We start from the raw sequence: 27,369 nt of genomic DNA, 5'->3' as shown, positions 1-27,369 counted from the left end.
TCTGAACCCATCAGCATTCACTCACCCTCTCATTCTTTGCTAACTTCACTTTATGGTATGCATACAGGAAGGAGAATCTTCCAAGTTTCCTGGTAATCCTGTCTTTTTCAGACTTTATCAGGCTATCTACCCATTGACCCAGATTCCTTTTTTTAACATGCCTGCAGTATCTCCTTAAAATACTGATACAATCATTGACATTGATGTCAGCGCAGTACCATGTGCATAAGTCTAATGGATGCTCTTTTGTTTATCAGAAAGTATTGAGCATGTTACTGGAACTCAGGTCGGTCTCTGACTGTCTTCATTTGATTAGTCATGTCTAAGATTGTCAAGTCATACTACAACACTCCTGAGAGTGTTATATGCGAGTACATAGCATCTGTATTGCATTGTCATTGCTGATGTACAGTAACAAAGAGGAATCCAGCAAGTCTTCTGGTGGAGGGAACTTTTAATTTTATGTCGCATTTTGGCTTGAGAGCCTTGGTGCACTGTAATCTTTAAAATTAATGTTCATTTAAATTTATGTTTTATTTGAGGCCATTTTTTTTTTTTAAATCAGTGAATTTTGCTGGACTACAACACCCACAACAAAGAATTATGTGTGATAACACACTATCATCATCATTACTCATGTATAGTGCTCTTCAAAATAATGGCACTCTTCGTATGGATGTTCAGTAAAACATTTTATTTGTTTATATTTCATTACATTTTTTATTCACTTTGTCTGTGACCACATTGATTTTTTTAACTTATTTTAATATTCATAAATTTTCGGTGAAACTTCACACAGTTTGTTATACAGATAATATAATTTGTAATACGATTTTAAAGTCCCACTGTATATATATTATTTTTCTAAAATAATTTGCCTGAACTGGGGAAAACAGATCCACAGAGACAGAAGCCTCTTATAACATGCGTAAAGCTCTTATGCATCTAATCTTTCCTGCTCGCGGGGTTTTATGTCAGTGCGCGGGTCATTGGTGTGAGGTGATCAGTAATAGGTGATAAAATAGCCACCTAGACACAGGAGAGGCCCTGGGCTGGACGTTTGGCTGTTTAGTTAAGATTTTAGGGTAATGGGAGGTTACGCTGCATCTCGCCTCAGCAGTGCTGCTGTTGCCGGGCTGTAAATGGGCGTGTCTGTGAAATGGTTTTTATTGTTGGTTAATCTGTGGACAGTGGCAGGCCCATTTCACACTGAATTCCACCCTGTGGGGCCGTGGCTAATTGGACAAATTTGCACAGCGGGGAAGGAGGCACAGAACGGCGGGAGGCTTGATATATGGGCACAGGGCTGCAAAGCACAGTTGAAGCTGGCCAGTCTCACACACACACACACACACACACACACACACACACACACACACACACACACACACACACACACACACACACACACACACACACACACACACACACACACACACTCCTCCAGCTACCATCCATAGATAGACCACAAAGTGGAGGGAGTTGTGTTCATTAAGTCAGGAAAGCAAAATTCAGTTTAGATAAAAACAAAAAGTACTAATCAATCAGATTTAATGACATCAAAATATTGAATGGCTTACTTAATTTAGGAATACCAAGAGAGGAAAATATTAATTTTGTTACGTTATGCTTTGGTTATATTACAAAATATATTCTAATTGACAATTATTTGAGAGAAACATGAAATATATGAAGGAAAAAATATATGAAGATTTTATTTATATTTAATTTATAAACTGTATTTTATTATAAATAAATGCAATAAAATTATATACTAAAGTATACATTTGATGAAATGTGTATATGTGTGTACATGTATATGTACATATATACGTGTGTGTGTGTGTGTGTGTGTGTGTGTGTGTGTGTGTGTGTGTGTGTGTGTGTGTGTGTGTGTGTGTGTGTGTGTGTGTGTGTGTGTGTGTGTGTATTTATGACAGTCAAATGTGTCAATTTTTCTTGATCATATCTTTTCGTTTAGCAGCAGTCATATGTGTTTTTATCTTTATTTGACTTGGCATGAATAGCAGGCTATCAGGATCCGTGATCTGTCCATGCATACTTTTTACACAGGCACTGCCTGTTGGGATATCGGAATCAAAGAAGGTCTACTTGCAATGAAACTTGTGGAAAAACATGGTCACTTAAATCACAGCAGACCTAGCCCTGGAGTGTGAAGGCCAGGGCGTAATTGTATTTTTTTTTCTGCAAGCTTTCTGCAACCTCAAACACAGAACTGCACTGCTGTCTTAAAGGAGCTCACGGCTTCTGTTTCCTTTTTAGCATGACCAAAGTCCCGTTTTATGTTCTTTTATTCACCCATGATCTTTTTCTGTTCTGTTTTGTCATCTTTGAAGTTGTGAATGATGCTTTAATTAATAGTTTCGCTTCTTGCAGAAGGTTGGTGGATTATGGTACAAATGAAGACATGGGAGTGGAGAATGCTGTCTGTGAAGGCTGTGAAACCGAGCCCAAGTTGAAATGGATGGTAATTGCAGCGGTCGAGCACGTGTGAAGTCAGCACTCTGGAATTAAGATGCAAGCCGTGGGCTCCGGCTCTAATCACGACTTGGCCACACTCCCTTCATGTGTGTGTATGTGTGCAGGTCATAAGTAACAGTTTCATCAACGGCCTGGAAGTATAAATCTCAGGCCGGAACCCACCGCAACACCAGCTGGGCTCCAGCTCTCCGGTTGGTGAAAACGACATGTAGCCGTGCATCTTGACCCACATAATGGGAGATTTCTGCACCCAGACCACAGCTAATACAGAAAATGATAGGGGAAGGAGCTCGGGGAGGCCCGGCCCAAATCTGACAATGATTTTCTCCGGCTCACTTGTTGTTGTTGTTTTTGTTTTTCTGTCATGGCTGCAGTGCTGGCCTGGGGCTCGGCCCTGGGCTCTTTGATGTGTGAGCTACAGGGGGAGGCAGGCCACAGAATATCAGCATCCGTCTGCTTTTTCTCACACAGGACGCTCGGCCTCCTCGCCTCACATTGCCTTGCTGGCCCATCTGGATTTAGTTACCTCATATTACTGTTCCAGCATGTTGCCTCATCCTTCTTTCTGTTGCTTTTTTTCTCTCTTTTTCTATCTATTATTGGCCTGCTCATTCCTTGTCTCTCGTTCAGACTTTTTTTTGTCAAGATTCTGTCACGTTCATTGATCTCTGACTCTCATTAAGTCATATTCAGCCTCTGTTTTGCCCTCTTTCTCCATTGCCTCACCTTTTTCTTCATTGTTTGTAATTCAGGCTATTTTATCTGAAATATGTAAACAACTTTTACCATCATACTTTGCTTTTAATAGATATTTGAAAGAAAAGTAATGGCCTGGACAATCTCACAAAGAAATGGCTAAATAAAAATAAAAATGTATTTTAAGGAAAATAATAATAAAAAAACTACATTTTTATTTCAAAATATAAATTTTTCTTTTTACATTTTTTGATTTTGTCTTTTAATATTTATATTTGATATAATATAATATTTATGGAAATATTAACAATTTATTGAAACTGTAATACAGTGGTAAAAATTATTCTGCGCAGACACAATCATATAAAACCTTTTTTTAAATAGTTTAAATTCAGTTCTTCAGTACATAAAGTAAGTTTCGTTAAATATTTAAAAATGACAAATAATATTTTACAAAATGTACAATGTATGTAAAATATATATATTTCCTAAGAACACGATTTTTTTCACGTTATAGGCTACTGCAAATTAAAGTGCGGTGGTGCTTAATTGTGAAAATAATGCAGAAATGTGTAATGGCCCTAAAAATAGAGATCAGTGCCATTCTGAGGGGGAATAATATGTGAATTCCCTTGACTTTTTTCATGGGATTCACTCATTTAGTTTAGTACTTATACAGTGATTAGCATTACTGAGAATAAAGGATCTCAGCTCACATTGTGCCATCTGTTCACCTTTGCAGTGGATTATTTCAGTGTCTTTCCCCTTAAACACATCAGAGTCCCGTCTCTGCACACTCATCAGTCTCTGTGTCTCTCTGTTTGTAGTGGTGTGGCGTTGAGGCCGTGGTTAGGATGATATCAGGCTGATATAATGAGGCAGTTCCAGCTTCCCTCTCTGTTTTCTCCCTCTTCCGCTCTCAGATGATGTGGTTGTGGTTTTTGTAAAGAGGTCGCTGCATCAGACGTTAGCTCAGAGCCCATTGTCCATCAGAGAGCCTGAGCAGATGTGGCAGCTTCCAATATTTCCCCCCTTTCAGTACTGCTTACACACACCCCGAAATGTTGAAAATCTAGCCCATGTGCTGATGAAGAGGAGTGCTGCTATACCTTCGTTCTCCTCTGGTGCCTGCAGCCTGGGTGGAGGAAATCTGACCGCTGCTTTGATCAGGGGAAAGCCTGGTTCTGGTGCGGGCTGCCTTGTGGTGGATCAGATCTAATTCTGACACGCTGTCCTACTGCTGGGTTTTGGGGGCTGTGTTTGTATGGAGAGGAGTGTGTCTCTTTTGTGCTCTAGCTGGATCTTCATTTAGTGAATCATTGCTCTCGTTTCAAGCTGTGGAGACAGAGGCCCCTGCCAATAAGGCATCACTCATCCAGGGCATGAGTGGTGTGAGTTGACCAAGCAATTTATGTTCTACCTCAGCAAAAACAACTGTTCCATTTGCATCTTATTCATTTCATTTTGAGGCTGAAATAGTCTTCTTTTTCAGTTGAATCTTTACTTTATCTGACATTACTGGTATCTGTTACGAGATTAGCAGTTTCAAGGGACTGGGTTTTAGGTAATTTTGACCTCTTTTTGGGTTGTTGTAAAACACCAGAAGCTGTTTTTGTTAACTTCTGTTCACAAATTTGCAATATTATTTGACATTAGTATAGTTATTCTGTGCCTCTGAAGATTGTTCTCTGAGAGCAGCAATTGGAAGACCATCCAGGTCTTAGACAGTTGTTCCTTTAACCTCATTAGCTAATTCAAGTCACAGAGTGAAAGTCTCATCTTGTCGCATTTTTGCAGAAATCCCAGTTGTGCTCGGTTCTCTTGGCTCTAACCGCATCCTCAGCACCACCGCTGCTGCTTGGGCTGTTCTCAAATCAGATTAACCATCTCCATTTTCCACTCGTGTGCACTCAGTCACCCCCTCAGAAAAATCTATGAGGTCTTTCATTTATTATTATTCTCCATCTGGAACTACTTTATCATTGTAGGTACATTGTATGCTTTTGTGAATATGCAGTTCTTCCAAAAACAATATTTGTTTATTTGTTTATGCACCTTTTGCGATGAAAAGCACTGGAAGAAGTGGTGATAAGTGAAGTATGGGAGAACGGGGCGTCACACACAACTTTGATGCAAATTTAGATGTTCTCTATTGGACATTTCACATATTATTGGGAATAGACCTTTTGTCTGAGCCGAACGTCCCATCATTGTTTGGTAAAGTGTAGCATTAGTTTACAGGTGTTTTTGAGGATTACGTGGATAATAGGTGTGTTGAGGGGATCGGTTGACTGTAAGGGTCACAGTAAGAGACTGACCCGGCTCTGCAGTCTTCTGTCGTCCTGTGTTTGGCTTGGCTTGGTCCAGGGCAGATCGATGATCTGTAAAGTGGATTTGTTATTGCCTTGTTTGCTTTGGCAGATCTTGAAAGCGTCCGGCTGATTACAGTCCCAGATGTCATTGCACACATTACCGCTCAGCGTTACTCCTTCTAAAGGCCGTTTTCTTTTTCCTTTCAGGCTGCCTTGCTTCCGACATTTTATTTGCATTCATACATGTCTATGCACACTTGGCTGCTTAACCAGTTTAACCATTCAGATTTTGTTTAAAAAATCTAATTTTAAGTTGCTTAGAATTGATTATGTTGCAAGTCCTTGACCCTTTGTAGCTCAGGATGAGTCACTCCTATTGTTTGAGTATTTTCAGATTCAGATACATAATTTTAGATGATGTACTCTCCTTTAATTTAGTAATGGACTTTTATAACAATACATTTCTGTCTTATATCTTTACATCACATTCTACAGGTAAAAGACCACACATAATTGACCAGATATTATGTTAGCTGTATCACTGGCAAATGGATTTGACTAGCTTTTAGTATAAACGTTTGTATAAACGTTTTTTTTTATTAGTATTACTATTTTTTATTAATATTATTTATCCAAAATATGTATTATTTTATTAATATATATGAATAATATAATTATCTATATTCATTGTTCTGAAATCATTACTGAGTTTTAAAAAGGAAACAATTCTGTTCAGTTATTGCCCTGACATAACAGATTTTCTTTTTTTTTTAAATGTATCCTTCATTCAGCTTTTCATTAATGATTTGAACATGTTACAAATCTTTGGTAATTTATGATTGTTCATTTACTTCAATTACTATAATTAATTATATACTGTATGTGAGTTTGCTCAAAAGTTGTTGCAGGTATTTCAAACAGTAGTCCATGATGTGCCCAAGTGAAGCTGCCATAGAAAATGTCAAGCATGCTAACTTGGTTCACTTGTATGTGTGTTTGTGTTTATTGTAACTGGTTGTGTTACAGAATCCTGTCCGTCCTCACCATAAACCCATTGCATAAATCTTCTCTTCAGTTAGCTGCTGTGAAAATGTCAAGCAGATCTGTTTCTATTACCAGCACAAATATATGTCCGTCCCTGAAGTCCTTTGCAGTTTTAGTTATCCTAAAAAATTGTTGGATTTTTAGATTACTGGTTTAAGCCCGTCTTGCTGGAGACCCTGGACTCCCAAATGAGGAGATTTGAGACAAGTTGGTGAAGTCCTTTTTGTCCGGTTGGAACGATGCGCTGTGGCTGGGATAAGCAGCTTTAAATGAATGGAATGAATGAGTGAAATCCCAGGTGGATGGCTGGATTTGGCTACAATCACCATATCAGATGCTCTTCAGTGGCCGGCAACTCACAGTCCTAAACTCACTGACTGATGAGACTTTACTTCCCACTTGTGTCTCTCCAATAAGATTACTTCCACTTAAGAGGGTTTAAACTTGACAGTGGAGAGGAAATATAATGGTGACTGAACAGTCTGTGTAATAACCCGAAAACGCTCAGATTAAAGACACATTAGGCTGTGATTTCTCATTATCAAATGGGATTGTGACAGATTGCACCATGTCCAAATGAAAATCCTCTCTGCCTACTCTTTTTGCTGCCAAAATGGGTCCTGACCTCTTCCTGGACCCTGGGGACTGCAGGCTGGCTGCTGGGCCGATCGTTTGGCATTACGGGTGGTGCTTTCCCTGTATGGCCCTAGAGTCTGGAGATCAGGGCTGTTATTACTGCGAGGAGGCTCTGGTTCACGCTGCCACATCAGAACGTGGCGGTTCGGTGCTCGCCTCCACTAAACCTATAATCGAACTTTCAGCACGGTGCAGGAAGTGTTTGTAAGTGATTATAAGCAATAAGTTTCTCTAGATTAGGCCTTTAATTAGCTCCATAGCTTGTTTTTCTGCTTCAATTGCTAGTCTTTTTTAGTCCGTTTTTTTAAATATATATAGTAAGGGTAAAGTTCTGGCCATTTGAATAACAGTTATAATGTTTGTATCACTCGGCCATCCAATGAGAGAAAAGTGAGACCGCTTCACTCATAGGCCAATGTCAACAGCTGCCTTTAAAATTATGCTCATCACTCTTAAACAGTCATTCATAACCACAGGGATTAAAGTTCTCCGTCGCTACGACGGATTTCCGTTAATTGCAGCGACTCTATGGCGGATTTCCGTCAAACTTCGGACTTGAGTCCTTGGTAGTTCAGACTTGCCAAGTTCGATACAGGAGAACCGAACTCCCGAGGACGAGAGGACGCGAGTCCGGTTATTCTGCAAATGGAACAGCGCGTTCTTGATCGCGTCACTCAGCTCGCTCTGGCTACTCCGGTTATATCTTTATGTATATTTTAAGGCAACAATAAAACGAAATATGGTATAAAATACAACTCTGCCTCTTTTCATCAACAATAAAACGAAATATAGTAAACACCTCTTTTCATTAATAAATGAACATATTAATGGCCACACAAATGTGGTTCAGGCAACGCACATTGATTATCTTCACTGCATATATTTATAACAACACGAAATATAAAACACAACCCTGCTTCTTTTTGTTTTCATTTCAAAAATATGAAACATTATTGATCATTAAAACTGACATTTAACAAACAGAGACAGGGTTGTATCGTTTTATTTTATTATGCATGTACACATACAAGAGAATGCATAATAAAATATATATAAAGAATATTTTATATATTTTAGAATATATAACATTACACAACCCTGTCTCTTTTTGTTAAATGTCAGTTTTAATGATCAATAATATCAAGTATAACATTATAAGTAGCCTAATAGGTAGGCTATAAGAAGATATGCAATGAGAAATAAAGCAAACAATTCAGTCAAACATTAGTCAACTCTCTAATAGGCTACAAAGTTAAAGTTAAATATCCTAAATATATAAAGTTATGAAACTTCACTTTGCCCTCAGCCAATACGATTTGCCATGGAACAAACTATATGTTAATGTAGTTTAGCATTGTTTGGTCTTATAAGATAAATAAAAACATGCACTAAAAAGTTATGTAGATGGTTGAGTATTTGTCAAGCTAAGTACGTTTTTTTTCATAGATTAAAATAGCTTTTAAAATATGCAAACTGGCAATATTAAAGCGGTTTATAACATCTCCCCTTAAAACGCTATTGGTCTCGACTATTTAAATAAAGTTAAAGGAATATGACTTGGCCAGAAAAAAATTTCAGTCAGAAGAATTTTGAAGAAATTGACTGAAAAAGACTGAAGAAATTTCAGTCAGTTTTTTTCACTTTAATCCCTGTAACCAGTTAAAGGGATAGTTCACGCAAAAAGGAACATTCTGTCATCAGTTAGTCACCCTCAAGTTTTTCCACACCGGTATTATTATTATTTTCTTCTGCTAAAGACAAAAAAGTTTTTTTGAAGAATATCTTTAACCAAACTGTTGATTAGCCCCGTTGACTTCCATAGTATTTTTGTCCATACTATGGCAGTCAAATGGCCCATCAACTGTTTCTGACATTCTTTAAAATATCTTCTTTTGTGTTCAGCAGAAGAAATAAGATTAATAACTAGCTGTTATTAGCTATTTTATAATGGCTTAACCAATCAGATTTAAGCTTGAGTTACAGTATCAGTTTTATAAATACAACGTATAAAGATCTTTCCAAACATTATCTGATTTAACCTTGTAGTCCACCACTGGTCTGTCATTGAAGAGGAGAATCCATGGTCCTCAGACCTGGTGGCCAATCAGGCCATTGTTCCAGTCAGGTGTAACAGTGGCTCCAATCAATCAGATCACTTTCTCCCGTAGTGCGGCCTCTGTGGTGCACATCACCAGTCTGATAGATAATGCCATCTGACAAGGCCAGGGCCCTGTGGACGTGTCTGTGCGAGGGGGGAACTCTAAAGCGCTAACCTCCCATCTAACAGCCAGCTGAGTCCTCTGTCCTCTGCACGTCTTCACTCTCTCTCTCTCACTTTCTCTAGTTTTCTCTCCTCCCCCAGTGGTGGACATGAGACAAATTATTGGCCGTGCGATTGTAACTTAGTTAGCTGGACAAACGCAGGAATCACCGTCGCCATGTCTGTCTTGGTGTCCTTCCTCATCACAAATGAGATCACGAAGCCCCCAGAGTGCCCTGAACATGACTTCTTATTGCTGCTCTCATGAGAATATCTAAATAACGTTCTGCTATTTATTCATCGTGCACTAAAGCAACAGTAAACAGAATGCAGCGCGAGTTTATGTTTGTGCTGGGTCATTTCCTGATTGAAAGTGCGAACTATCAAGACCCTCGGAAACGCAAACACTGTAAATAAATGCTGACAAAGAGAGAGAAAAAGAGAGAGATGCTCGTCTTCGTTTTGGACTTTTTGCATGGATAAAAATGCTTGGCTTTAAAAAGTATTTGAACATTTAAGTCAGTTAAAATGTGTGAATTTCATTGCATTGTATTACAAAATATTAAACCAACTGACAATTATTTTAATGAAGGAGCACAAACACACTGTAAACAGTATTGTTCAAAAGACTTCATACATCCACTTAAAATCACTTTGAGACCTGATAGTTAAAATTGTTGAGTTAGTTATAATTTTTTTTTAAAGAAGCCTCTTGGTTAGATATTTTATTATCTTATGCAATGACATTTCTACATTCTAAAATGTCCAAAAGGTTCCATATACTTTTTGAGGCCACTGTACACTTTTCTACACACATCAGTTTCTCGATATGGGGATAATAAAATAGTTTTACTAAATTTTTACTAAATATAACTAAATATAACTAATATTTTACTAAATATAACTAATATACTAGCACCGATAAACCGTTCATTTTCATGTAATGGCCTTTCAAGCCATAAATGATCAGTATTTAAATTATATATAATGGTAATTTGTTTTCTAAATACATTTAAAATAAAACACTAAAATCTAAAATCAATCCTTTTAAATGCTACAAGTCAATTTAGGCATCACAAAGTGTAATCCGTAAGTGTTTAATATAAAAAATATTTTTTTTATGAATGCAAAGTCCTTTGTATTTATTTCATGGGCATGTTCCTGTAGTCAGACCAGATGTAACAGAAATGTTACATTTTAAATTTATTGCATTAACCTAATGCACACTGTGTTTTTTTAGTGTTGAGGTATTAGAAGTGTGTGTGTGTGTGTGTGTGTGTGAGTGAGTACAGGTGTGTGTTTGTGTTATGTGGGGATTAAGGCCATGTCCATCCGTCAACTGCGGGCTGGCAGTCTCAGGCGGTGCGTGGGCTCGGGTTTCCGCCGGCAACAGCGGTCTGATGGATGGGGTCTGCTGGGATGGGCGGTATTGTGATTAATGTGGATACTCACCCCTAGCGCCAGATTTTACGCTTCTCTCATAGATCTGAGACACAAGTTCACATCTACACACCGAGTATGCTTTGACGACATGCTGTCTGTCTGCCTGACTGTCTATCTGTCTGTCGTTTGATAGTTTGTTCAATAGTTTTTGTTCATTTGTTAATTCGATCGTTCGGTCTATAAACTTTCAAATTAAGGCTTTTTAACTTATTTTTTTCTTTTTCTAAATCCTGTGTCTTCAAAAGCTTTGCTTTTTAAAGTTACATGAATTTCTTTAAATCAGTTAATTAAAATTTTACCTCATTACATATTCAAATTTCTATTATGTCTGTTTTAATTAAATTTTGTAAAATTGAGACATTCTTAGTTCATTTCTATAGTGCACAACCCTGGTGTGTGCAGTTGGTTATTTTTATAACTAGTTGTTTTATGAAAAGCTGAGTTGGAACAATTCATTTTACAAGTCTGAGCACATCCATAACTGATTCTCGGAAATTATCTACCAATATTGTAATTTGCCAACTAGGATTACCTACAAGCCTTTGCCATGCACAGCAACCATGCTGAAGGTTACCTTAAGCTTAAATTTAAGGTACTGTGTCTGTTGTTGCTTTGACTAAGGTTTGATTGTGTTTTGAGTGCTGATTGTTGAGTCAGGCCCTGGCATCATGTTTTGTTCTTGGTTCGGTGCGACTCCGTAGGGTTTGACTCCGGCAAGCACGGGAGGGGCTCGATACGTTCCAGCCTGTCAGGGAAATGAATGCACTCAAGTAGCTGTGAAACACATTAGCTTCTCAGCATAAACAAGACGTCTGCCTCATTAAGTTACAGCGTAATACAATACTCTTCCATATCAATTAGGCGTTCCTGCCACTTTGGCTCGTGGAAAACAGCTTCTCGCTTGTTCCCTCTCCATCATTAGGCCACGTTCTGTTTACACGGACTCCATCCGTTTCATTTATTAGAAAAGCATCGGGACACACCTAATATGTGATTGCTGTTTAACCGAGAAACATATATTACGCTAATGTGCCGCACTCCGGCGTGAGTGGTGAAAGACTCGACCGATCAACGCTCGGATGTTTGCGTGTGTATGTGTGTGAACCCTGCCGAACAGGGCCATGGGAGTGTGCTCTCTCGCCCGAGCTGTCAGAAAGCGAACCAGTTTGTCAGCAAACACACCCTGCAGGGTCTGCTCTGCGTCAAGCGTATCATTCTCCTTTAATCATTGCCGGGGCCGCGGCGCTCTTCATTTTTAACGTGGTCCCGCGGCACTCAATTCGAAGCAAAGGAACGAGAAAAGAGAAACACACAGCAGTGTTGTCCCAAGCGAGGTCGCACACGTTTCTGCCCTCGTTTATTTCCCGGACAGCAAGCGAGAACCGCAGAGGCTGGAGCAGCTATGCCGTTCGCTAATGCTGACGTTTGATGTTGAGTTATGGGGTTGTGGGGGCTTCTGAGAGCAACTAATGAGAAGAGTGGCTTGAGGTTGAAAATGGAGGTGGATGGGACGAGTTCAGCAGCCCCACTTCTGCCAGGAACCACTCTTATGGAAGGTAAAAGGTGAAGTGGACCCTATATAAACCAGTGGGTTTGATACTGATCATACCCTTACCAATCACAACATTACCCCTATTGCTTTAATCATCAAGGCAATGGATCCTTTCTACATTAACAAGACACACACAGCACCTGTGTACTCAATATCTCATGTGGGCTTGTGAAAGCTGCTGTGTGTTTTTGTAATCTGACACTGGTTTAAACAAACATCTATATCCACACTCAGTAGTGACATTCATTTTATATATACTTTATAATATATACTTCAGGACATTGATTTCTAGTGTTGTATCTCAGGTCTCCTTTACGTGTGGCTATTTATTTTAGATATTTATTTTATAAATATTTATAAATATATACAGATATTTATTTTAGCCAAATTAATTTACACTCACTCCAATACATTTCAAGTGTAATCAGACAGAGAAGAATGTATTCGCTACCATTAATTGTTTTTCGTTTTGTGATGGCAATGCTGAACTTTCAGCATCATTACTCCAGTCTTCAGTGTCACATGATCCTTCAGAAATCAGTCTAATATGCTGATTTTCTGCTCAAGAAACATTTATTATGATCATCAATGTTGAAAACAGTTGTACAAGTTTGTTTGATCCACTTCACAGTCTTGTCACCAAAAATGCATGTTAATGCCAGATGTATTAGTTGAGTTTTTGGCTTCCTGTTTCTGCACATTCTCTATCCCATCTCTCAGCTGAATGAATAGGTGTTTTGAAACCATATATAATTAAAGGAGGAGAATACAAAGGGCAGAGCATATGAATACATAAAGACATAGGCTTCTCTTAATCTATTAAAGGTGTTTAGGAGCCCAGGCAGGTTTTTCTTATCCAGATGGGCTCAATGGGTGCATTCTGATCCAGCGCTATGATCATTTCACAGCCCTTTTGTGAAGACAACAGGTCATCATAACTCTTAGTGGCATTATCACGGATTTAACCCTGGTTTTTTTCCCCCTTCTGCAGGAAGAGCCGTTTCACACCCATGGAATGAATACAGCTGTTTTTATGAATAGGAGACACTATGTCTCTGAATACACTTTCACACTGACAATTTAAGGAGCTGCAGCCGGTGCCACACACGACGTGTTGCTCTCTTCGCTATTAAAGGTTTAAGGCTAATTGTCAGACGGCGCTCTGTTTGCCTAAGTTTGCCGACCTGGCTTTTGAGCGGAATGGAGAGTGCCGTGGCTTGAGTGAGCCAGAATCCATTGTGTGAAAGAGAGTGTAAAAGCCCAGCGAGAGTATTGATGGGATTACTCACACTCTCACAGCTAAAGAGCGAGAGTGAAAAGAGAGAGCGAGGGAGTAAATGATTTAAAAGGCAGTGTAATGTAATGAGGAAGGGGGCCTTGGAGGTGCGGGAAAAACTTCCTTATGGCCATCTATCAGACTGCTAATCCTCAGAGCTTACATCTACATTAACACTCACACATCGCTGCTAAACACTTCTGGCAGCTTTTGGGTCTGTATCGCTCTAGCTGTGGTGCACTCGTCTGCAGCACTGTCAGTCTGGCTTTTAGGAGCTGTTGATGCTGTGTGTGTCTGTATACCGGTGGCACTTTAAAGTGGTCTCTGATTGAGAGCCAGTGAAAGCAGGGTACACACAGAGGAGCTGGAGGGCATGGAAATAAAGCCGGCACGAGTGCCCAGTGTCACTCTTATCAGGAGAGTTGGATGGCTTGATCTCTTCGAGGAGGACACTCACTCAAGCAAGGCCATAATCAGCTGATAATAAAGTTTACTTGACTTACCACAGGCCTCAGCTGCACTCTGGCCATGCTACTGGTAATCAATTTTAGTATTTGTTAGTTATACTTATTGAATATTCTATTAAAGGGATAGTTCACCCAAACATTTTGTCATCATTTACTCACCTTCATGTTGATCCAAACCTGAGTGTTTAATAACCAGACAGTTGACGGTAGCCATTGACTTCCATAGTAGGAAAAATAACTATTGAAGTCAATGGCTACTGTCAACTGTCTGGTTACCAACATTCTTCAAAATATTTTCTTTTGTGTTCAACAAAAGAAAGTAACTCATACAGGTTTGGAACAACATGAGGGTGAGTAAATTATGACAGAATTTTCTTTTTGGGGGGAAATATCCCTTAAAACACATTCCTTTTTTATTTAATTATTATTTTAAGTCGGCTTTTACTTTTAAGTTACTTGTGAGTCATCACCAAAATTGTAGTTAATTTTAGTTGTAGCGGTAATACCAATTGCATACATACTATTAAACATTTTATTTTCAGTAAAATTCAGCTTTTACTTTTAAGTAAAGTTTGTGTACTGTGTAAGAAGTGCATTAACCTAAGAAAAACCAAGAGTGTTTTTGATTGTTTGATCGTGGTTAGCACACATGCTCCAAAACATAAAGTATGTAGATCATGTGGGCACTTCCTGTTTCTGATCCACCTCTCTCTCCCTATCATTTCCTGTCCTCTCTCTACCCTCTTATAAATAAAAGTGGCAAAAGGCCAAAAAAGGTGGAGGTCTTCTCGGCAGAGGCAGTCCTAGCAGATGCCGCCTTGGACAAATGACAACCCGTGATTTACACACTACCCATTTTCCATCAGAAGGTTGTTTGTTTTTCGATACAAGTGACCAACATTACACAAGTCTAACACACTTTCCTAGGGATAATTGCTTGTTAGCTCAATTTCACTTATGGCCCCTTAATAAAACCTAATTGAATTAGTCCCACCTTTGCTGTTCTTTTAGGTGTTTACGCTTCTCTGGTGCCCCTTGTAGCCCAGAAACAGGATAATGTGTGTCCCCTGCATGCTTCAGTAAACGTGCTGTAACTCAAGGCTGTCAAGTGAATGTTCTCTGTACTAAATAAAGAAAATCTCAAAAATTAGATAAGTAGTCCCATGGTCGCCAACATCTAGGAGACCAACATTAGGTTTTATGATGATAAAAACATGTTGTTTATGTCCTCATACCTCAGTGGTTCAGAGAGGATTTTCAAGTGAAGAATTAAAAGCGAGAGGAACTCGCGAGGATCTACGTGGGTCGGCTCATGCCTTTTGTCTTACCCAGAACCTGCGGCAGGCTTTTTATTATTGAATTGGTAAGGCTGAGCTCTGACGGGTGTGAATAATGTGGAATGTGGGCTGTGGCGGCTGTCAGCCGTTCTGATGAAGAGATCTTCCCTATTGGTGAGAATGAACTTCTGACCCCATATCCTCCATGCCGTTCCCCTTCAGCTGTTGGACTGCTTTAAAATAACGCTCACAGAGGTGCGCTCTCCAGCCTCCCAAACTCGTTTAAAAGTGCATTATGTGACTTTCAACAGTTCAATGACCCTGGCAGGTTGCTGACCAGTAAGCTGATGCATCACATTTTTGGGCATTTTTTTTTAAAATCATTTTGTTAAGGAACGACAACTGTACACACACACACACACAGACACACACACACATATATATATATATAGTATGTAGTATCTTGGAGACATTCAGAGCCATTGGTTGTAGAAGCGTGTGCGGTGGGCACTCCCACTCATCGTGCAGGAAGTTGCTTTGATGGCAGGCCTGTTGACTCTGGCGATTTCAGTGCTTTGAGGAGTCAATGGCAGACACAGGACAAACAGCTTTTTATGAAGTGGTATGAAGTTATCTGCTGTCTGTGAGTCTGGCCGGGCTGGTGTTTTACAGCTGATAACTGCAGGCCTCTTGCCTCCATATCAGCTCTGCGCCACCGGCCGCCTGCGCTCCTCTCTTCGCCGCACATTAGCGCCTGTCAGTGGCCTTGAGTGTGGCTGAGGGTTTGCAGGGGAGGCCAGACAAGGCCAGATAACCGTTGGCCTGCAGATCAAAGGGTCTCCCTACAGGCCGTTCAGATAAAGCAGCTATATTTCATGCAGCAGGTATCTGTTATAGAAAGACACCCCGGTAATGCCACTGTCTGAAATGCAGCATCATGGGAGACAGACAAACTGTGCGTCCTTCACACCCCCCTCCTTATGCAATATCTATTTTATTGGCCTAGGTGCTTATTGCTGGAAAAAAATTAGCCCAGTGTTTTTGTTTGAAGTCATATTGGCCCACAGTGGTGTTTTTCAGGGGTCAGTCATTTCCTCTTCGCTATCCCTGTCAGAGGAAGGCAGAGGGGCTCGGCTGGGACTTCGCTGCTATGTGTGCCAGATGAAACACAGATAGCCGTTTATGACCTCTGAGTTACACCAGTATGGCCATAGACACTTTTCAGGTTCATTATGTATTATGACTTCAGGCTTACAGAATTGTTTTCAAGCCAGCACCATGTTATTCTTAACAATTTACTAAAATCGTCATAGATATCATACAATAAAGGACAGAAAAATCATAAAGGACAGAAAAAATGCGGTTTGCAGTGATAAAATTATCTTGTAATGAGCAGTGTGAATCAAAATGTTGAACTGTTTTTCTCTATCGTTTTTCTCTGGCAGGCATGTTTGACCGCAGCGTCACCCTGCTGGAGGTGTGTGGCAGCTGGCCTGAGAGTTTCGGACTGCGTCACATGTCCTCTGTGGAAGCAACGGAAGAGGGCCTGAAGGAGAGGCTGGCAGATGCAATGTCTGAGTCGCCCAGCAGAGACATTGTAGGCTCTGGGACAGGTGAGCACATACACTCTCACTAATGATAGAGGTGCACTGATGTAAGACATATACACTGGGAACGAAACTTTTTTTTTTGTAAAGTACGTTTTTACAAGAGAATTCGATTTAGATTAGTATTAGTCTTTAAAATTTTCCATTCAATTCAATGAGATAGCATACCCTTAATAGTAAAAATTTACATCAAAGATTTAAAAGAGTATTTCATAGAAAAATTTTGATTCTGTCATCATTTATTCATACTTAAAGGGTTAGTTCACCCAAAAATGAAAATGAAGTCATTAATTACTCACCCCCATGTTGTACCAACCCCGTAAGACCTTCGTTCATCTTCGGAACACAAATGAAGATATTTTTGATTAAATCTGAGAGGTGGATCACTGCTACATAGGCTGCCTAAGGGAATGAAACTTGACGGCCCAGAAAGTCATTGAAGAAAATGTTTAAATATTCCATGTGACTACAGTGGCTCAACTGTAAGTTTATCAAGCGACGAGAATACTTTTTGTGCGGGGAAAAAAACAAAAATAACGACTTTATTCGACGATTCCTTTTCTTCCTTGTGGTCCTGAGACGAGAGTTCAAGAGATTTCCACGACGCATGCGCGAGAACTGAGAAGAGAACGTTCTTCTTCTAATACTTCTTGTTCAGTTCTCGCGCATGCGTCGTGGAAATCTCTTGAACTCTCGTCTCAGGTACAGCATGGGGGTGAGTAATTAATGACTTAATTTTCATTTTTGGGTGAACTAACCCTTTAAGTCATTCAAAACCTGTATGACTCACTCTTCTGTAGAGCACAAAATAAGATATTTTGAATGATGTTTGAATAACTGTTCAAATAATGAAAGTCATATTTTCTCAAAATATCTAAATGAAGGTAAGACTAAAATTATATTATGTATTTGAAAGAAGAACTTTGAATATGTAATGATAACTCGGTTATTGGTTTTCCTTTTCATCAGCCAAGTTTGTTCTTCTCATTACTAGCTCAGTAAGTCCAAAGGCAAACTAACTCCCTCGGTAGTTAAAGTGGTAAACCCTATTTTGTTCGATTTGCTCTTGCTAATACCTCTAGTGACTTTGTGAATCAGTTACTGATCCTCAATCCTGTTTGAATTACGCTGAGATAAGAATACGTCCTGGCGTATTTACGTGATTCCTTGTACAGATCTTGGAAAAGACACATTTCAGAGGTTTTACAATAACAAATTAGGTCATTCACATTGAGGGAGAGACAGAGCGAAATGAGGGGGGAAATTGCCACTCTTGACAATCCAAATGTTTAACTCATTTAGGAAGCTGCTGCTCTCCGGCCCTCCCCCTCGTCTGAACAAGACTTTCTTTGATATCTGGCGAAGATGGAGGTTGGATCCTGGACGCCGCTGCTTGGAGCAGCGAGGTCACAAGGCCTTAATGCATTTAGCATCGACTGGCCCTCTCTCGTAGCGCGTCTATTAGGCACTAATTTGATTTGTACCTATTCATTTGCAGTCCCTGCAGCAGCACCGAGTTGGCCTTCTCCATAATTGGTTCTGTCTCTATTTTTGCATCATTAGATTAAGCCCGACTCCCGGACACTTGTAGTCTGCGCTTGTCCGTCCATTTATACAGCCTAATGTAACACAAAATTCATTACTGATCACATTACTCTCAACTTTTGGCCCCACGGGCTGGCGGATGAACGTAACGTTAAGCATCTCCTGAAGCAGGAAACCCAGAGTACAGACAAAAAATGGATTGCGGCGAGAGGCTCTAAATAAGCAGCATGGTGGTGGGGGACAGGGTGCTGGAGCCTCTGATGAGCACTAGACATTGGTTATGTCAGTCTGTGTCTTTTTCACCCAGATGTCCGGCTGCCGTTAAGAATCAGTGCCAGACATTAAGAGATCAAGCCATTCCCATTTTGGTCTTTGTTGAAGGTACTGCCTAATGTGGCAGTAAGTGCTGAGAGTAACGGCCGAATATTGGTAATTACCCTATAGTCATCCAAAGTACCCTCTTCATTTGTTGTCATGTCTGGGTTGTGTCTAGATGGCGACTCTTGTTCTGTGAAAAGTCTTGCAAGATTCATGTGCAACATAATATAGTGTGTTTATACCTCGACTAAATTTGACAGGATGTAAAAGAATGTTATGAATTTGTTGATTTTAATGGACATGGTACATCCCAAGAAAAAACTGAGGATTTGTGAAGGCAACGCGACCAAAAGTTAAGAAAATTGTATCAAATTGGCATCCAATTCTTATTATCAATATTGAAAACAGTTGTACTACTTAATACATTTTGGAAACTGATAATTTTTTTTAAAAAATGTGTTTAATTTTCTATTCATCTTATATAACTGTGGATTTTAGTAAATGATCATGATTATGAGTAATACTATTTTTATTTATTCATTGGTCTCTAAACTCCCCAGACATCAGTTTGAAAACCCCTGCTCTAGTATGTAAGTGCCATAACACTATTCTTAGGCTTTTCACAGAATAAAGTTCCATCAAGACGTGACCTTTTGGCTGATGGGGGAATTATCTGATCAGTTGTAAAGCAGTGTGGGATTGTGTCGTTGAGTTCTGGGTGAGTCAGTGCATCTGCGTATGTAATACCTGACCAGCTTTCTTTGTTGCTGTGGGACGCCCCATTTAAGAAGGCAGGTTCAGCATGGGAGCTTCTTTGAAGGGTCCAAAGCAGATGGTTCGACACTTAGCATCTCCTCACGCACAGGCACTTCTTCAGAAGAGCATTGTAGCGTCAGGGGACATCTCTTACTCTTCTTCTTCTTTATCAGTCGCTAACTACTTCTCCATGTTTATTCCATCCATCCACTTCTTCCAGTCCTTGGTTTTCCCACTCTTGCCTGGCTGACCATCGATGAAATTGGGAAATTTCATTGCAAGCTGGGAAATTCTTCCCATGCAGGTGATATGGAGTGAATCCAAGACTCCCAATTTACCATAACACAAGGCTCCTAACCTAACAGAATGGAATGTAAGAGAAAACTCTTGAAATCTTATAATTAGATTTCAGCCAGCGGCATAAAGTTGCAAATTAGATTTTTCTCATTGGTGCTAACCCAACGTAAATTCCATTTAAGTAGGGGGAAGTGGACAGGGCTCAACCCTGTCAAACATGGCTGCCCTCCCCGCACCACCGCTGCCAGTGTTTACTGAGGTTACACACAGGGATTATGTCTCTGTCATTCCACATTACTCCAGCTGCCCCGAAAAACACATTTATATCTATTTCCCCGTTAAGCCTACAGCACTGTGAGCACCCCCATCAGCCTTACAGGGCTCTCAGAAAGTAGTAGTGATGTAGACATGACTCTTAAAAATTTGATAATGCTAATACGTTGTCTGCCTTTAAACGAAATGCTGCAGCAAAATTTTTCTTTTACGTTTGATTTATTTTAGATTCATTTGGTTCACTGTTTGAAAAATGATTCACTAATTCATTTGATTCTTTGTGCACATTTTTGTTTTTTTGTAGTGAAATATTTAGTATACTATACTGCTGTTTGTGTATTTCAATTAGAGTTTTAATTAAATCTAGTTTTAGTACAAATTTAGTATTTCAAGTTAAATGTTTTTACCCTAACTGAGATTCCCATTGTTCCCAGTAATGTAGTCATGACTTGTAATGTATATATCAATGCTGATATGGTGTATGTGCTGCTTCGTTGATTTAGACATTTGAATGCATGCTTGTCTGTTCTGTATGGCAGTGTGAAAGTTGAAAGGACTCCCCTTTCTTCTCTACTGAATCAAATATATGTGTTCTTAAAAAATTATTAAGGCCGATGGGTTTTTGTGCTCTTGACGGAGATCCCACAATAGCTTCATTGTGAAGAGGATGTTAGCGACAGCTCTCAAGCACCCTCTCTTTCTTTCTTCTTCTTATTCATCGTCATCCTTGAATATTCAGTTCGACCCTCAGGGCACATCTTTACTGTCAAAGTGAAACACGTACATACACTCTGGAAAGTAGCATAAATCCACACAAAGACACTCTTTCTTGACTGAGTTGAACTGCTTTCATTTATGAATATCTAGTCACAAGCTACAGATTTGAAGTAGCCTCCCAACACTGCACTCTAAAGCTTCATTACAGAAGCATTTACATGCCTTCCGCTTAAAACAGTCGTGCAAGCTGGTGAAAGAAAGAACACATTTACGTGAGCATGGTTTTCCCAACATAAACGGACACATACATGCAGTGACCACCACTGAGCTGACTGAACCGTGACCGGCTGAACTTATGATGATTAGAGCTTTTGTCACGAAACTAGGAACAATGCACTTACATCCGCCAGTAACACTCGTCTGTACATACTTCTCCAATGGCCAGACACTCCAGGGCGCCAAAAATCTGTCTTCCTTTCGATTGGCTGTTAGCACTTGTGAAAGAAGCAGGATGTTTATTTCCCAACCTCTCCAAAGTCATCAAAACATTCATCACTTACTATTTTAACCATTGCACACTAGTTGTCATAATTTAATTGTATAAAATTGTCAGGTTCTGTTTGAACTGGCTTTATGGTTGAGTTAATTATCTGACCAGGGATTGGTTATTAGTTGACTCTCACGCACAGAAATCCACAGAAAGTTCCAAAAGATTGGAATGACGTCATTCAAAAAGTCCACAAGCACTCGCGGTTTTGTTTATTTAATATTTTGCCTAATTTGATTATATGTTCAGCTATTAATATAATGTAGTATTTTCAGCTCAAACATTTTTACTGTTTTAATTAATTCTGCAGAAGTCAGCTGATTTTCCACCCTAAATCAGTGCAGAAATGGGAATGTATCCCTGCTGACTGACGAAGCTGATGTTTTGAGCTTTATGTTGAACTTAATGTAAATTTAAATGTTTGTGCTAATGCTAACACCGAATGATTCTCACCCGCTACTGTATGTATCATTGAGTTTTGATTGAGAATTAGGTATGAACATGAATCAAACAAGGCTTTGAGTTGGTGATATGCAACAGGCATATTTGCATGTCATTATTCCAGGTACTGTAATGGAATATAGTGTATTATCCCAGTGTACATTGGTGTAGCTCCACACCGGCTTACTGAAAAACCACCATTGTTTGCTTACCTGGTTAATGACAGTAATATTCCCTGTTTAAATTGGACTAACTCACAAGTATTTTTTGCCAAAACGTTTGCTATTATCAGAGAGACCGTTCCATATCTTAATGTCACGGCTCATTTTAATGTGGCAAGATAACCATCACTGGATCAACAAGACACAGCTGAAAGCACAGCAGCCCAGTCACTCGCCGTGAAAAGGACTTAGTTTGCGCTAATCAATCATCCGCCACCTATACGCAGCGCACGGACGATGGATTGCATAAACAAGCCCAGCGCTAATCTGGGTCTGCTCAATCTCCTGCCAAACCAAAGTTCCTCAGTGGAAGTGTGCTGGTCCATGAAGTTGCGCTGAAAGACTGTAGCTTAGGTAGAACTGTATAGGTGCTCTGAAATATGCCTGGTGCATAGGAGTTTGGTAAGTGTTCCCGCTCCAAAATACATCCAGATGTCATTTAAATCTTACTTATATTTAATCTACCCCTTTTTAAACTACCTCTCTTCCAGCACACTCTTCCAGGGCAGCCGTGATCATAGGAATAATAGGTCCATTTCTGCATGCTGTGTTGATCTGACCTGTGGAGCTGTTGCTGAAGATAAGGCCTGCAGCTCTTAGTGATTTTACTGTGCCATTGACCCTGATGTTGAGCTCAGCTGTAGCTGACATCGTTACTTACACTCTATGAGATGAGGAACACAAATACAGATATCTCTGTGGTTATAGCACATAGTTTTATATATAGAGAGAGAGAGAAAAAAAAGAGAGAGAGAGAATAAAAAAAGAGGTCAGTTCCAGTGTCGGATTATAAAAGACAGTAGAACGTGAGGTGGTATTAGTGCATGGCTGCATGGTGAGGTGGCCAGGAGGGGAATGAAGTGTGAAAACAGGAACACAATCATTATTTCCTCTTTTAAGCACTCGCCCATTCATCCCATGGTCAGTCTCTTCAGTTCAACCAAGGGTTTGAGAGTAATGTGCAGCGACAGGGTGAGACGATGAAGAGTTCCTGCATTCAGAGCCTCTCTTTCTCTCTCCGCCCCAATCCGTCAGTGACACATTGGATATCATTTTAGCATTTATCACCTGCTTTTTTTTCTCCTTACTGTTCTTCTAGCCTACAAACTAGTTGCTAAGACAGTAAAGAAAGGGACAGAAGCTGGGACTGAGGGTAGAAACCGAAGCTTGCAGTAAATGGGCTTTTTGTGGGAATTTTTGAGACTGCACTTAACAGCTCGCTCAAGGGAGCGACAGTCAGAAAATAGTGTCTCGGAAAGAAAGGAGAGAGAAAGAAAGCGAGACAGCTGAGGGGGTGGAATGAGCACTTTTAAAAGATGTTCCAGGATGTCTAGACATGGTGTTGGTGAAACATGACGAAAGCGTCAGGCATTTGAGAGCGCCTCAAATGGAAGCAAGAGGCAGGTGTCGGTGAGACGTGCTGCGTGTCAGGCCTGCTCAGAGCTGCGATTCCACAACTCATCCTGTGTTTAGCCTCTCAAGAGTATGAAGAAGAGTTCATTATTCAATGCCACATTTACCTTCCTCTTTTCTTGCTTCTCTCCTTTCTCGCAAACTACCTTCCTCTCCTTTCACATCTACACGTGTGCTGTATATATATCAGTAAAAGAGGTTGCATGAATTAGTGATAGAGGACATAATGGAGGGGTTTCTTGAAGGCGCAGCTGAAAGGCGTTACAGCGCTAACGTTCCGCACCGATATGAGATCACTGACCTGACTGCAGCACTTTCCAGGAAAGTGAAAAGAGGTGAGATGACGTGAAGCAAGTGAGGGAGGGAGAGTGTGACTGTCGCTGCCTGCGCCGCTACCTCCCTTTCACACACACACACACAGTGCTCTAATGGCCTCACACTTAGAAAAGCACTCACACACGCCTCTCTCAGTGCTGTGAATAAACATTTCTCTCTTTCTTCCTCTAGAGACGTTCCGGCATTTTCAGGTGATCGTGCACTCAAAAAGCACCACATCATTTAGCACTATTATTTAATTGCTTAGTGATAATCTGACTAATGCAAAGCAAAATGGCAATTATGCAAAGCAGGAAAGGCATTGCTGTTTATTTTCTAATGTGTTTGTGGCTTGTAGATGAAAGCTCAGATTTAAAGCACTGTCGTCCGGTGTGGTGTTGGTGAGCTTGTGCGAGCGAGTGAGTGAGCAATGGTGCTTTTCACTGAAAGACCAGCTGAGTGCAGGATTCCTCCTTTGGCTACAGGGCTTTAGTGAACCTCACTCTGTGTGTGTGTGTGTGTGTGTGTGTGTGTGTGTGTGTGTGTGTGTGTGTGTGTGTGTGTGTGTGTGTGTGTGTGTGTGTGTGTGTGTGTGTGTGTGTGTGTGTGTGTGTGTGTGTGTGTGTGTGTGTGTACATGTGTGTGTACGTGTGTGTGTACGTGTGTGTGTGTGTGTACTGGCCCCACATCTCAAGATGCTTGGCATGGCGTACACGGCCGTCATGCTGACCGTGCCCATCAATCAAAGAGACATAAAGCAATATAGACAGCAATTAAATCAACTAATTGAATCAAAACTCAAATTAAGCCACCAGCCTGAGTGGTTTGTAATTGTAAATGGCATGAGCCTTCCATCCCACTGGCTTAAATTTGAGACCTGCGCCTTAAGCAACTATTTAACCAATTACTCTGCTAGCAGTTATAGACCTTCTTAATGCTGGCAGAATCTGAGTGATTTAGTTTGACTTGGGTTTTTATTTAGAGGCTGTGGTCTACTTGTAGCCCGTGCGAGAAATTTAAGAATCAGTCGTGTTTATCTTAATGGATTTTGGCCACGTTTTGCCCATTTAGCACATTTGAAAAGTTTGCTATCACTGTATACTATTCAGAACCAGTTCAAATAAACCAATTGGATTACAAAAGAAGTCGTTTGAAAGTCATTAGTGGTGTTGCTAAGGCAAGCAACCCTATAAAGTGCACGCCCACATTTTCAGCTCGACTGCCCCTGGAAGTGTTTTCCCCTTTCCTTTTTTCCATAGAGATTCTTCATTCTAGAGTTCTAAGGCATGAACCAAGCCAACCAGCTCCAAAGTGAGTCACAACATTACAAACTTTGATTTGAAGTGCAGAAAATGCCATTCAAAAGTTTGGGGTCTATACTTTTTTTTTAATAAATGAAATTATTATTAAAAAAAATTATTATTCAGCATGGATGCATTAATTTGATTAAAAGTGACATTTTTAATGAAAGATATTTTTAATTCAAATAAATGCTGTTTTTTTACTTTTTTATTCATCAAATAATCCTGTTAAAAACATATCACGGTTTCCACAAAAATATTAAGCAGCGCAACTGTTTTCAACATTGATAATAATAATAATATGAAATGTTTTTTTAGCAGCAAAGCAGCATATTAGATTTCTGAAGGATCATGTGACACTGAAGACTGGAGTAATGATGTTAAAAATTCAGCTTTGCCATCACAGGAATTAAATTGTACAATAAATCAACAATATTTAACTTTAATTTATTAATGTATTTTTGTTCAATTAAAATCAGCCTTGGTAATGTATTCATTCAAAAACATTACTACCCAACCTTTTGATTGGTTTATTCAAATGAAAATCAATGGAAAACAGTCAAAGTAAAATTCTTGTTTATATTCTGCATTTGTAGAGAACAACGTTTCCTCACACATTTCCTGGAAACATTTTCTCTTGCTCTTCCGACTCATCCGTCACCTTTCGCATTATTTCAGTGAAAGCAAGGAAAGGAGTGTATCTGAGAAGAAAAAATGAATCATTTAAACCTATAAGTGTATGTGTGGAGAGTCATTCACACCTCTGTGGTAATGCTACACTAGAGCCTCGTTGAGTTCGGACATTACATGCAGGAACATGAATATGCTTTCATTTCCACACGCACTAAACTCACTGTGTTCTAGTTAGAAACACGGCAGCAAAGTGAGATCTGAGAGTGTGGTCGTGTTCATAAATGTGATTCATTTTTTAGGACTGTATGTTTTATCATTCATAACCCATATTGCTGTCTGTCTCAGTCCTACTTTTTAGTCTACACTCACTAGATTTCTTTCTGAAAAAAAATTCTTGCTGGTTGCTAGGCAGTTGTTAGTGTGGTCAATAGTAATGAAAAGCACTTTCTGTGAAATGATCATGAAGTGAAAGAGTTTGTTTGGTCTGTCTTACGTTTAGCCTCCGGGCCGTCTGCATGCAGAGAGAGGATGTCTGATCCCTCACACGCATCACTGTGGCCTCATCCAATAACTCGGCTCTCGTTCGAATGAGTAAATGAGAAATGTGCCCTTGCTGGAGGATGGTATGTGCCAGGGCAGCACAGGTTACAGTAGGTTTTCATTATATGTAATTGAAAACACAATGGAGGCTAGCCACCTTTACCTGCACCACTCTTGAAAGTTCATTCTGTATTACCATGAAATATGGAGACTATCACATGTGAGCTGAGCTGAATGATTGAAGTTCTTGCCTTCCGTGCTCTCTGATAGGGCCTTGTTAGTTTGGCACTGAACTTTGCTTCCAGTCCGGAAAGGGTCACTCACACACACGTGACTATTAATAATCCAGACAGAATGAGTAAACTGGATACAGGATGAGGTCCTGTCAGAGTAATAGTGTCCCATACACACTCTCAATGCCCCTCCGATGCTAATGCACACCTTTTTACGAGGATGGCTCTCTTAATGGCAGCTTTACATTTGAGTGACAATCTCAGAGGGGCTGTGAAATAACTATAACTGTTTCTGTATAAATATAGTATTTTTGTATTTCTTTTTGTGCTCATTGGGGAATCCAAGTTATAATTGAGTACTTACATTTGCAATGTCTGATTGGAGTTCAGAACAGAATTATTATTATTATTTGATTTTATTCTTAATAATAATAATAATAATTCAGATTTATTATTATTATAGTTGTTGTTTTTATTATAATAATAATTAATCATTGTCATTATTATTATCCAAATCATTGACATAGTTTTATATACATACATTTTGGACCTGGATACATTTTCCGTCACACTTAATACATTTTTTCTGGATCTCTCAATCACCGGCAGCTGTATATTGTATGAAATTCATCTATAATCTATGTATATACATAATATAGATAATAATAATATGCTGTTCTAAATGGTCATCTGACAAAGATTCATGCACAGTTTCTAAATAAAGAGTTTGCAGATTTTCAACCAGTT

The 27,369-nt window shown here is 39.6% G+C and overlaps 1 protein-coding gene across 5 annotated transcripts in view; it reads left to right on the top strand.

Annotated features, from left to right (window-relative positions):
- bcas3 (BCAS3 microtubule associated cell migration factor) overlaps positions 1–27,369 on the top strand; it is a 254,043-nt gene that overhangs the window by 218,435 nt on the left and 8,239 nt on the right. For all 5 annotated transcript variants that reach the window (XR_013195948.1, XM_077208302.1, XM_077208300.1 and 2 more), the window contains exon 23: positions 16,911–17,078. Coding sequence is in view for 4 of the 5 variants with exons in the window: in XM_077208302.1 (XP_077064417.1) it covers positions 16,911–17,078 (168 nt within the window). In the remaining variant the exon portion in view is untranslated. The remainder of the gene's footprint in view (positions 1–16,910; positions 17,079–27,369) is intronic.

Source organism: Siphateles boraxobius, unplaced genomic scaffold (genome assembly GCF_051911475.1).
Source record: "Siphateles boraxobius isolate OS27281-9 unplaced genomic scaffold, OSU_SipBor_1 6, whole genome shotgun sequence".
In the NCBI taxonomy this organism is placed as follows: domain Eukaryota; kingdom Metazoa; phylum Chordata; class Actinopteri; order Cypriniformes; family Leuciscidae; genus Siphateles; species Siphateles boraxobius.
The sequence above is the reverse complement of the archived record's forward strand: the minus strand, read 5'-3'. Positions and strand labels throughout refer to the sequence as shown.